At 57.5% G+C, this 12,866-nt stretch overlaps 1 protein-coding gene across 4 annotated transcripts; it reads right to left on the reverse strand.

Annotated features, from left to right (window-relative positions):
• Positions 1-2,544: 2,544 nt before the first annotated feature.
• TMEM119 (transmembrane protein 119) lies at positions 2,545-8,962 on the reverse strand. Of its 4 annotated transcripts, none has more exons than XM_082641656.1 (3): positions 8,872-8,962; positions 5,959-6,037; positions 2,545-4,679 (listed from the first exon to the last, which is right to left on the reverse strand). In XM_082641656.1, the coding sequence occupies exons 2-3, from the start codon at positions 5,995-5,997 to the stop codon at positions 3,819-3,821; spliced, it is 900 nt and encodes a 299-aa protein (XP_082497782.1). In that variant the 5' UTR covers positions 5,998-6,037; positions 8,872-8,962; the 3' UTR covers positions 2,545-3,818. The 4 variants fall into 4 exon arrangements, with proteins under 4 accessions (XP_082497782.1, XP_082497783.1, XP_082497784.1 ...); XM_082641657.1 differs by lacking the exon at positions 8,872-8,962 and adding an exon at positions 6,639-6,657; XM_082641658.1 differs by lacking the exon at positions 5,959-6,037.
• Between the last annotated feature and the right edge of the window lie 3,904 nt (positions 8,963-12,866).

Consider the following 12,866-nt stretch of genomic DNA (forward strand, 5'->3'; position numbering starts at 1 on the left):
ATGCGTGCACACACAGAGCACTTGCTATGTGCCAGGCACCGTGCTGAGTGCTAGGGAAACAGTGGTGGACAGACCCCCAGGCCCCTCTCCTCGTGGACTGTGAATGTTGGCTGTGACAACTGCCTGGCCGCACCCTCAGACATGATGATTTCATTGGTCTGGGTGGGGTCCAGGAGTCAGGATTTTTCAAAGCTCCCAGGTAATCCCACTGTGCAGGTGGAGAGCCCTGCCAGGTGAGGTAGGATCATCCTCTCTTTACACACATGGAAACAGAGGCCCAGAGAGGTGAGGTGATTCACCCAAGGTCACACAGCCAGGAAAGCTTGGAGCTGGCATTGACCCAAGTGGTCTCACCCCAGAGCCCAAACCACTCCGAGCACCCCAGAAGGTTAAGGATGATGCGCTCGGCACACAACGGCCTGGGAAGTGGGGGTTCTGCCCCTCCTGCCCACACCCCGGACATGACCCCAGCCAGATTATGCCCAGCCTGTCAAGCGATCAGAGCAGCGCAGGACATGGGAAAGAGGGCTCTTCAGCAACCCCCAACCCTACCACACGTCACCAGAAGCCCCATTTCCACACGAGCTAGGGTTCATGTCTCAGGGTGGTTTTGCTCGCCCTCCCTCTCCCCCTCGACGGTGGCAGTGGGCCTGGCCCCAGGACAGACTCCCAGGCTGGGGGCCGCCGTGAGGACAGTGGGGGCCTGGCCGTGCCCTGGCAGCCCCCTGGATACCTGGGAACACTGGAACCCCTCACCCACACGCTTAAGCCTCGTTTCTCGTTTCCCCCCCGCACCCCCGCTTGGCCCTAGCCACACACGCTCCCACCATGGTCTCCCTCCGCGGCTCACTCCCCGCTTGGTGCCAGCCAGATGTGTGTCCCTCCTGGGAAACTCCATCACAGAGGCGGGAGCAGAGTGGAGGGGCTCTAAGCCTCAGTGGTAGTGGGGCCCTGCTGTTCCCTCCCCAAGCGCTTCCTTCATTCAGTCACTCATTCATTCATCAGAAAAGCAGTAGAGCCCAGCGGAGAACTCAGACTCCAGAATCAGACTGCAGGGCTGGAATCTCGGCTGTGTGACCTGGGCAACTGACTTCCCCTCTCTGGACCTCAGTTTCCCCATCTGTGACATGGGGATAATAACAGTGCCCACCTCGTAGGGTTGCCATGAGTTAATGCTGTCCCCTGCTTAGAGCAGTGCCTGGCACATAACAGATGCCCCTTAATTGTAAACAATTTTTTATCATCCTTGAGCCCAGGGGACTGTGGAAGAGAGGCTGGGTGCGGGGCGTCCAGGAAGACTCCCAGGAGGAGGGGACATCTAAGCCAGAAGCTAGAAGATGAGAGTTAGCAAGGCAAGGAGGGGGGTGGAAGGGTGTCTTAGGCAGAGGGAATAGTAGCTGTAAAAGCTCAGAGGTGAGGGAGAGGTTGACTCCTGCACTGGGGCTCAGACCACCTCCTTTATCCCCCCCAGCAGTAACCTGGGGACACAGGCTGTGGCTAAGGCCACACACTCCACGTTCTCTGGAGGGCCCACTGGGCACCAATGGGGAGCCACTGACCAGGATGCTGCTGATTGGGAGATGTCTCCCTGCCTGCTCTCCAGGGATCACCAATGTCCGCTTCTGTCTTACCTGGGTTTTGCCTGTCATGAGGAAGCTTCATGCACTTCCCAGCCACACCCCAGCGCTTAGGACCCCCCTGCAGGAGTTCAGGAAGAAGGAGAGAGCCTGTCCCACCCAGAGAGGTTGAGTGACGTGGTCCCAGCCACACAGCATCCGGGTATTCGGTATCTGTATTTCGATTCTCCCTGCATTCTTGGGCAGGAGCCTGTCTGGGCTGAGAGAGGGAGGGCCCTTCCCTACTGAGCAAGACAGTGGCCATTGTGTGTTATGAAACCCAAACCCCGGCCCCCTCCGGATGGATGTGGGGTCGGCGGAGGAGAGGGGCTGCAGGAGGATGGCCTCCCTGCCCCCATCACCCCAGGGATCCAGCACGTGCTCGCAGCCCAGCCGCATCTGGATTCCAGCTGGCAGCTCCAGCACGGAGGGGGAGCAGTGGCCGCAGGGATGGCCATCAAAGGCGAGGAGGAGGCTGGTGGGCGAGGAGACACAAGCCAGGGCTGCCTCCACCCCCACGCACCACTGGCCAAGGGTGTGGCGAGTGTGGCATTGTCCCTAAGACCCAGGCCAGTCCTTCGCCACTCTGCAGGGTCAGGGGAAACTGAAACCTCAGCCCCAAGCCCCTCCACTGCCCCTTGGGGGAAACGGAGAGGTGGTGGTTCTCCTGCAGACACAGTAAGTAGCAGAGGCATGCGTGGAACCTGCCTCTGTGGCCACAAGCCCAGGGCTGATGGGGCACAAGCTCCGGTCCCTGTTCCCATGGGGCATCCATCCATCCCTCCCTCCATTTCCCACACCAATCTGACCATTCAGCCCCTGGCCCCAGAAAGTTGCCCCACCTCCATGGAACAGCCCAGGGGAAATGCTCCCCACCTCCCAGCAGATTCATTCCTCCCCCACTACCGCCCCAAGAAAACCAGTGACGCTCAGGCCAGAATAAAGGTTTATTGTGCTAGTTTGTTATATCCTAGCACCTGGAGAGTTGTGCAGCGGTTGGGGGGAGGGCGGACGGAGGGATGAGGAAGAGGAGTCCCCACCCAGAGCCTCCCCAAATCAGGACGGAGCTCAGGCTCCCTTGTCGAAGACTAAAGAATGCTATGGGCACAGGCTGCCAGATGTGTGTGTGTGTGTGTGTGTGTGTGTGTGTGTGTGTGTGAAGGGCAGGGGGTCGGGATCCCCCTGCTCCAGCCTGTTGGAAACCCTCCCTGATCCCCTCAGATTCCCCCAGAGTGGGGTCCCCTCACACACAGCACTGCCCCCCACCACTTCTAGGTTGCTCTGGGGCCCTGGCAAGAAAGTTCAATTCATTTGCCCCATGCCCGCAGCAGTAGCAGGATGAGAGGCAGCGCCTGAGAGACTGAGCCTCCACCTCCACAGCCTTCACCCCGGACCAACCAGGAACTGGTGAGGGGGCGCCCTGGAGAACATCTGGAGCTGTAACTTCCAGAGTGTTCTCTTCAGGATTTTACTCTGTAGCTGTAAAACAAAAACAAAAGTACTCCGCGGCCAAAAGCTTTTTGGGAAAGGCTAAGCGAAATCAGATTCCATGAGCACCTTTACTGCGGGACTTGTCAGAGCCTTGGGGGGCTCCAAGGAGGGTACGCAGAGCAGAGAAGCAATGTTTTCTCAATTCATTCACTGGACCTCAAAATCTTTCTTCCAGGGAACCCAGTTTAGGAAATGCTCACTTAGGAACCTGTCGTGATCGGTGCAGGACCCCTCACATAAGCTTCCCAACTGATCTTCTGTGGTACCTCTCCCTGCTTCAACCCCAGGCACCTCTGCATCTCCCATCTGTTCAACCTCTTCCAAAACTCCCAGTTATTCTGTTTCTCTTTCCTACCTCGATGGAAAGCGGCGATGTTTGCATTGTCACAAGGGACCTGAGACATATGTTTCCCAGCGGACGTGGCTGTGACGGGGACACATCCTCAGCTCCATCTCCCCAGAGGAGCTGTACTTTGGGATGTAGCCCTTGGGGCTGCGGGGACAAATGTTCTCGAAGTCGATGAGATTCCTGAGGGTGGAACAGAGACCAGCATCTCTGCCTGCTGTAGTAAGATCAGACATGCCGGGATTTGCAGCGGGCAGTGGCCAAGTAGGGGGTGTCAGAGCACGGTAAGGGCCGAGGACCTTTCTGTGCCCAAGGAGGTGACCACCAGGGGTCCGACAATCAGGGCCGGCAGCCCTAGAGGCCTGTTAGATGCTGGGGGGGACACTGCCACAAGCACAGGGGTTTTCGAGGGAACCAGCTGGGCCCCCGGCTTCATGGGCTAATGAGGGAGCTGCTTCTGGCTCCCCTTGACCTTCAGTGGCTGCCAGAGCCCCATCTGCCTGCGCTGAGCAGGGCTCCTCTGGCGGCGCCTCTGGTTTCTCTGCCGGGACCCCATGTCCCTGGGCTTCCTGGTCTGCCTCCCGGCTGCCTTTCTCCTCTTCCTCTGACTTGCCCTCCATCATCCTGGCTCCATCTCCCATGCCCGGGGCGGCCCTGGCGGGAGACTTGAGGTTCTGGGTGGCGGCGAGGATGTCAGCCTGGAGCTGCTGGGAGGAATCCCGGGCCTCGTCGGGCCGGCCGTCAGGGGCCCGGTCAGGGACCTCGCTGAAGGCCCGGGGGCCCCCCGCCCGGTCACTCTGGTCCACGTACTTCTTCTTAGGGAAAGATGAGGGGTAGTAGGCAGAGGCCTTGTGCTTCTGGCGGGTGATGAGAGCGGCACAGATGACGAACAGCAGCAGGAAAACCAGGGAGCCCACCACAGCGATGAGCATCACGTACTGGCGGAAGAAATCCACGATGCCGTCCAGGAAGTTGGTGGGGGGCTTGGGGCCCGCTAGGGGCGTGAGCTGGGGCCCCACTGATGTGGGGCTGAGGGCTGGGGTCCGGGGTGGCGGGAGGCTCGGGGAGGAGGCCGACGCGCCCTCAGCCTCCCCGCTGCCTGCCGTGTCCTCCAGGAAGGTGGCCCGCAGGGACACGGAGTAGGATGCCGTGGGCAGGAGCCGCAGGAGAAGCAGCAGAGACGCCGTGAGGCTGGGGGCCGCCGCGGAAACCATGCTGCCTGGAGCCTGTTGGGAGGCGAGGCAGGAGAGACATCAGGGCGGGGCCCCAGCCTCAGGGGACCCTGAGGAGGCGCAGCAGACACAGAGCCTATTCCAGCAAGTCGCTTCCCTTCCCCGGGCCTGAGCCTCCCCACCATACAATGGACCCCATCCCGGGGTTTACACTGGTCCCCCCGACTTCACTCTGAGCTTCTGGAAGGCAAGGGCTAAATCTTATTTATCTCGGCACCCTCAGGGTTTTGCATCATAGCTGGTATACAGCAAGTGCTCAATAAATGCATCTTGATGGAGTTGGCTGAATGAATAAGAGCTTACCCTTTCATTGCTTGCCATGTGCCAGGCACTATTTTACATTTCTTACATGGAATTTCTCATTGAATCCTGAGAACTGCCCAGTAGGGCAGGTACTACATTCTGCCCCATTTTCCAGGTGAGGAAACTGAGGCTCAGAGGGATTAAGTGACTTGCTAAGGAAGAGCTGGGGTTTGGATGCAGGCACGGAGGGAGAGAGGATGGTAGGGCTCAGAGAGTAACTGAGAGAGCTGACCCCCTCCTCTGGGAAGCCATCCTCGCTGCTCCCAGCTCCTCTGCGGTCCCGTCTCTGGAAGATTCATAGGTTTTGAAGCATCCAGATTCTGAGCTCAGCAGAGGCCTGTGTGAGCATGTGCCCCGTGGCTAACCCCCACCTCAAGGCTCAAAGCAGGGCCTGGAGGCCCAGAGGAAACCCTCGTGCCTGGAACAAAGCTGGAGCCTAAGTCCTATGGCTGCCACCAAATGGGATCCAGATGAACCCCGCACCTCCCTCCCCCCGCTGGAAAGCTGCTGCCGACGTGAACCCCCCAGACCCTCCCCAGCCCAGACAGCCCGGCTGACTAATAAATTCCTTATGGCCCAGCTTTATGGAGGAGTCCGGCTTCTAAAGCAGTACATCTCCCAGCCAGTGCGAGTCAGCCTGGCCTCTCAGACAAACCCAGGAACCCCTTCCTGCGCACCCCAGGCTGCCCCTTGAGAGCCTCTGCCCGACCCAGCAGAGGGCACAGGACTCTGGATGGGGCTACAAGCGCCAAGATGGAAAAGCCTCACGATCCCCTGACTGAGGTGCCCTCTCCAGGGGATGGAAATGGGGAGACAGAGGCCCAGAGAAGGCAAGGGGCAGGCCCCAGGCCACACAGTGAGTTCCTGGGCTGGAGCAGGAAGTCAGGTGCCCAATGTCTTGACGGCAGGTCCCCTCGAGTGCCCAGGCCTCAGGCCCAGCTCCATAAAGTGGGTGACAATACCGACTCACGCTGACTTGGGGATTCAGAGGGTGATGTAGGAATGACATGGGGCCATCGAGTGGCTTGTTCCAAGTGACCCGGGGCCTCCTGATGTGACACAAATTTGGACAAACTGGCTCAGATGGCAAAACACAAAAGATAATTCCCAGGACATCAAATGAGGCAACACTCACCCAGGGGTTCATTTTCAATGAGTTGGTCACCGTGTACTTTTATCACGGGTTACTCATCTGAGCCCCTTTTGTGGGTGCAATTCCATAGAAGCCCTGGCCACTAACATTGTCTCCATTTTTCAGATGGGGAAACAGAGGTTCAGAGACAGACAGTGACCTGCCCAAGGGCACACAGATGCTAAGTGTCAGAGCTGGGATTTGAACCTTCTTCTCTGTGACTCTGAGAATTCACACACACACACACCCTGCACACTCTCTCTCATGTGCCTCAGGCTGGCCCAGGAACGGGCTCACATCTCTGGCTGACATCACTTGTCAGCTGGAACCAGGATTTGAGATGTTCCACAAAGTTTAGGAGCCTTCCTCGGCCCTCCCCTCTCTGACACTTGTTAGCAAAGGTTCCTACAAAGAGCTTTGATCTTTGGGGTTTTTGTCTCTTGCCAGTCACCTCCCTGCCTTCTGTCTTGTGTCAAGCCCGGGAGAGACCTTTCATGGCGGCAGCTGAAACTTCTCACCGTAGACGGCAACTCTGACCAGCGGGGCCTGAAGACCAGGGGCCTTTCCTGGGGGGACGGCTGTGAAGCCCTGCAGGCAGCAGAGTGATAAGGCCAGTTAGGCCAGGATTAGAACCCTAGCTCCATCTGGGTCTAGCTTGCTGCCCGGGCCCTCTGGGCCTCACTTTCCCCATTTGTAGACTGGGGGCAGGGGGAGGAGGTGAGCACAGGGCCTGCCTCGCTGAGCTGTTAGGACCGGATGAGATCAGTTCAGAAGGTGCCTGGCGCAGAGCAGCTGCTCCCCGAGGGAAGGTGACATTCAGAAGCAGCCGAATTTCTACCCCAGCAGAGATGCAGGACCAGCCAATTTTCCCACCCCAAGTTGACAAATGATGATTATCCTCACCTGATGTGTAAATTTGCTCATTGTCTCCCCCCATTCTCCAGGAAAGAGCAACTCTTTTACCTCGTTGGGTGAAATCTCGTTGAGCGGCCAGTGAGGAATCCAGGACCAGACGCACACACACACACGCACGCACGCACACACATGCACACGCAATGCGCGCACACACGTACACACATGCACACACGCACACACACGAATGTGCGGCAGTGAGTCGGACAGAGAAAAGTCCTCCTTTCCCCGGGATCCGTGGGGGCAGAGGATAAGGAAAGAGGCCACACAAACTACCTCTGGATCTGAAAGGCTGAGACCCCGACTCTCAGAGTCCCTCACACCCACCACAACCGTCCCCACAGGGCTCCGGGGGAAAGGTGCAGGCAAAGTGCGGGAGCCGGCCGGGCCTCACAGGAGATGGCTGTGTGACCCTGCTTGACGAGCCCCCTGACCCTTCTGGGCCTCAGTCTTCTATCTGTAGAATGGGCACCCTGAACTGGGCTGCTCTGAAATGATCGTTCTGCCCATCAGCTGCCCCCACCTCCTCCCTGCGTCCTCATTTTTTCCAGGATGCGGAAACTCACAGGCCATTAAGAGGTGGGGTCAGGCCATCTCCTCTTGTTTAACCCAAGAGGAAACCCAGGCCCAACACTGGGAAAGGCCTGCCCAGGGTCGCACAGCCAGTCAAGGCAGAGCCTGACTGGAGAGGCGGCTCCGAATACCTGGGAGGAGGTCATTTCCCAGCTGTGTGTCTTGAGGCCAGGCAGATCACCTCTCTGAGCCTCGGTGTCCACATCTGTACAATGGGGATAAGGCCACCTTCCTGGACTATTGTTAGGACAAGAAATAGCGATGGCTGGCACAGTGTAGATGGCAATTAGTGGCACCACGTGACTATCCAGGACTCCTAGCTGGGAGCAGGGACTCTCTTCAGAGCCCAGCTCACTCAGAGTTTATTGTTCTCAAATGTGATAGCCCCACTTGAGGTCGGGAATAGGCAGATGGGGCAAATCCATCCCTAAGGCCAAGTTCCCCAGAACCTGAGACTGATGGGCCAGAGTGGCTGCCCCACCCCCATTCAGAGACTGGTGGACAGAGGGGGAGGGGTGGCCCACAAAAACCTGGCTTCAATTAGTGGCCTTGTGGGGAGGGGTTCTGGCTGAACCTCTGCACCCCCTGCTCCGGGGCAGCCGAGGACAGGGACCTGGGCCCCTTGGATGGGAGGCCTGGGGAGGGACGGGGGTCCTGAAGGCTCAAAATACACACACACACACACACACACACACACACACGCACGCGCGCGCGCACGCGCGCAGAGCAGCAGCAGCACGGGCACACAATACACAGACACAACACAGGCACAAAGACACAGACGCATAACATCTCGACACCCCAGATTGCCCACCAACACAGATACACAGAGAACACACGTGGACACACAACGGGCTGGTTCTCTGACAACATGTGCACATATGCACCCCCTGACCATCCCCCGTGTATCCCCACGGATGGGACCACCCCCATCCATACCACCCTCCCGCAGACCCTGGGAGCACCTACCCTGGTGCCCACTCCCCAAGAACAACACATCCCCTACAGCAAGACCCCAACGGCCCACACACAACTGCACACACGCAACACTCCGGCCAACCCAGCACCGCACTCGGGAGGCATCCAAGGTGCACACACATCCCACCACCCGCCCCCTTAGTGCAGATCACACACAAGTAGGCAGCATCCAACACACACTCAAAGCTCACACATAGTTAGAGAAGCCCCCCAAAGCACTCACACTGGCCCCCTAAACTCCAAGACACACCAGGCTCCCTGGAGAGAGGAAGGGCCCCCAGGACTCACCAGTTCCTCTGCACACAGTGTGTTCCGCCAGGTGGAGCTGAGCAAGTCCGTGGCAGTGCCCTGTGGCCGCGGCTCTGGGCTGCCGCCCGCCCGCCCCTTCCCTCCCGCCTCCTCCCGCCTCCCTCCCTCCCCTCCGCGGGGCCAGCTTGATTTCATTAAGTGGGTTTGGGGTGGGGACAGGGGCAGGGGCGGGGCCAAGCTCGGCCACACACAGTCCCCCCTTGCTCATACCCGTGGGCGTCCCCTCCACGCCCCGGGGACACCAGATGGGGCATTTCCTCCCTGACCGCCGGTCCCCAGGGCAGTCTGAGGATGACAGACACACAGACAGGGCCGTCCTGTGGAGAACCCACGGCCGGAGAGCTGGGATCCTGCCTCGCCTTCTGAAGGGGATGAGGTCAGGGAGGTTCCGAGGTCCCTGAAAATGAGGAGGAAAATTCCCCGCACTTGGTTCCAGCTGTGACTCAGGTTTTCCGAGGCTCAGGGTGCAGAGTGGGAGCCGGGCTGCATTTAAGGGATGCATGGAGGGTCAGGCCTGAGGCAGGGAGCGAGTCCTGGCACCCACTGTCTGGCCCTGGTCAGGCCCTTTCCTTCGGCAGGCCTCTGTTTCCCCATTTGCAGGGGTGGGTGGGAAGCCCTCTGGGTTCCCTATGGCTCTAACATCGTGAGATCTGTGGCCTCGTGATACCCCAATGAAATGGCCAGAGCAGGAGTCGTGGCCTCATTTCCCAGATGGGGAAAGTGAGGCAGGGTGAATTCAAGAGGCTCACCCAGGGTACTGGGCCCTCTGGCAGACCTGAGGGATCCAGTGGGACAGTAGTCCTTTGCATTCATTCATTCCTGCACCATTCATTCATTCATCTATCAAATGCTTAATGAACACCTGTACAGCACCAGGCCCTGTGCTGAGCAGATTTCAGAGACAAATCAGACACAGCCCAGCCCTCAAGATGCTCGCAGACTTCCAAGGAGAAGCACACGTATGTAAATTATTTTTTTACAAAACAGAAATGGGTCTGTGGCAGGAGAGAGGTCAAGGGCTCGGGGAACCCCAGGACGGAGAGAGATCCCTTGAGAGAAAGAGGCAAGGAAGTCGCCCTAGAGGATGTGGCTGTGAATGAGCACAGTCCCAGCAAGAGGAGACCCAGGAAGGGCATCCCAGGAGGAAGGACCAGCGCGGATAAAGGCAGGTGGCTGGGAACGCCACGCACGGACAAGGGGCTGTCATTAAACTGGGCTGGAGCATGAAGTGGACGAAAGGGAGGAGCTGATGGTTAGGGCGGGAGAAGTCACCAGGGCAGGATTACAGTCTCAGAATGGCACTCATCCACGAGGCAGTAGGGAGCCAGTGAAGGTTTGGAGCAGGGGGAGTATGTGAACGAACAGATCATGACCACCCGTTAGGAACCAGGGCCCTAGGTTGCAGCTATTCCCTTCTATGGTCCCAGCAGCCCCGACTCACCGGCTCAAAGAAGGGGCAGCTGTTTGGAAAATAAAACTAGAAAATTTCCCATCTTCTCTGAGATCACCCCAAACCTTGCATCCTAAGGGAATGGGGAACCGCCCACCAATGGACACACACACACACACTCATGTGCACACAGGCCCCCTGGGGCAAGTGGCCGCCCACAGACATGTTGTAACAGCTGAGCCCTCTTGAAGATGGCCAGGGGGTGTCCCAGCCCCATCTTAGACCAGATGGCAGGTGAGCAGGAGTGGCCAGACCTGCCCCAGGGCCCACCGCCTGGGGAGGAGCCCCTGCCCCAATAGTCTGAGGGCTGAGGGGAATCGGATCCCAAGAGATCAAGGGGCAGAGGTACAACCAACCTGAACAGGGCCTGCTTCCAGCACGGGTGGCCCAGAGGCCCCAGACTAAGTCGCGGTCCCATTCTGTGTTCCTCCTTTGGGGCCAGAGCAGCCCCAGACCGGAGACAGAGAGACCCAGGTTCTAGGTCTGCCTTCACCAGGTCCTGCCCCACAGGGAGCCTCTTTCATCATCTGTAAAATGAGGATAGAGAATTTCTTCTGTTCACAAGGCTGCTGGGAAAATCAGGAGTCAGAGGGTGTAAACGTGCTGGACAATACAAAACCACTGGCCAGGTGCCAAGTGTATAAGTTTCCTACAGCTGCTATAACAAATTATCACAAACTTGGTGACTTAAAACCACATACCATTATTACCTTAGCGTTCTGGCAGCTGGAAGTCAGAAAGGGGTCTCACTGGGCTAAAATCAAGGTGTCGGCCGAGCTTTGTTTATCCCAGAGTCTTCACAGGGAGAAGCTGGGTCTTTGCCTTTTCCAGCTTCTAGAAGCTGCCCGCATTCCTCAGCTCACAGTCCTCTTCCTCCATCTTCACAGTCAGCTGCAGGGTCTGAGTTCTCACGCTGCCACCTCTCTGGTTCTCTCTTCCAATCCCTCTTCCACTTTTAAGGACCCTTGTGATGATACTGGACCCACCCACATAATCCGGGATCAGCTCCCTAAGAGGCTTAACTTAATCACACCTGCAAATCCCTTTTGCCAGGTAAGGTGACATATACTCATAGTACAGTTTTGAGGGATTGGGATGTGGACATCTTTGTGGGGGGGGGAGGGCATTATTCTGCCTCTCACACCACGGTTGCCTATGATTACTTGTTCCCTGCAGAGCTGGCTGGAATCCTCCACCCTCCAAAGCACTGGGTTTTCCTCCCCCCATAGAACCTATCATTGTGCGTCAAACCCAGCGGGTTCCAGAAGACCTTGGGGGGAGAGAGGTGAATGAGTAAGCAAAGCCCATTCAACAGATGTGGAAACTGAGGTTCATGGCGGTGCGACCTACTTGGGATCCAACAGCCTGTTGGGGATCAGAGCCCTTGCTTCTTCACCAGCCCCTCTGTGTCTTAGCTGGAAGTGAAATTGCCAGGCTAGTGACCCCGTTAAAGTGCTATCAGACCATGTTTCTCACACACACACACACACACACACACACACACACACAAAGACACAAATGATCTCCTTAAGCCAAACATCTCAACCTTCTACCTGAGGACAGAAGAGCGAAATGTCAGTCACTGATGGGAGAAAGAAGGATCCCTGAGTTCCAACCCCCTCATGCATCAGCTGTGAGTGGCTGGGCAAACCTCTGCCCCTCTCTGGGCTGCAGCTAAATGTGGGGTCAGTCTAGATGCCCACCACAAGCCTGCCAGCGATAAGGTTCCAACGCTGTAACATTCTAAATTTTATTCATTCTACAAACATTTCCTGAGCATCGATTTTACACCCAGCCCAGTGTCAGGCCCTGGAATCAGTGATGAGCAAACACAGGCACCAAGAAAGGAGACCTGCAATAAGCAAGTAAACAAAGAAACGAATATCTGACTGCAAACTGAGCTAAGAGTTGGGATGGGGCATTTCTGGGGCTATGGGAGGCCAGTCTGGGGGGACTAGTTTGGTCCTGGAGCTCCTGGGGACCTCCATGAGGAGGTGAAAGTAGAGTCACTCATGAAGATGAGGAGGTATTTAGGAAGGCAAGGGTGTGACAGGATTCCTAGCGGTGAGAATGGCATGTGCAAAGGCCCTGAGGTAGATGGGAACCCAGCACCTTCAGAGCAGTTCCTGAAGATTATTGAATAGATGAACTAGGTGTATGGGGTCCAGGAACTTTGCCTGTTTTGAATACCGCCTAACTCCAGCATCTAGGATAGTGCCTGGAACACAGTAGGCGCTCAGTAAATGCTTGATGCCATGTCAATGACCACTCTGCCCTCCACATTCCCAGGCTCTAGCCACTCCTCATCCGTCCTGAGGGACTCACGGTCCACATTCTCCAGCTCCAGGACCTGTTGCGGGGTCTGGCCCGGGTGACCCCCATAGTCCGCAGCACCATGGCTCCAAGGCAAGGGCAGGCCTACGGCATGGAGGGGGCCGGGCCACTTGCTTGCGACCTGCATGTTCAGAGGCAGAGAGCAATGGGTCGTCTGCCCAGCCTTGAAGCGATTCAGAGACCCCACCCT

This window comes from Mesoplodon mirus, assembly GCF_964341445.2.
Source record: "Mesoplodon mirus genome assembly, chromosome: 13".
NCBI classification, from domain to species: domain Eukaryota; kingdom Metazoa; phylum Chordata; class Mammalia; order Artiodactyla; family Ziphiidae; genus Mesoplodon; species Mesoplodon mirus.

Excerpts from the sequence above, each read along its gene's own strand:
- TMEM119 (XM_082641656.1), bottom strand. The coding sequence starts at position 5,997 with ATGTCATTCCTACATCACCCTCTGAATCCCCAAGTCAGC. Across the intron at positions 4,680-5,958 it reads CTCTGAATCCCCAAGTCAGC|GCTCCAGGCAGCATGGTTTC; the intron begins GTGAGTCGGTAT and ends GCCTCCCAACAG.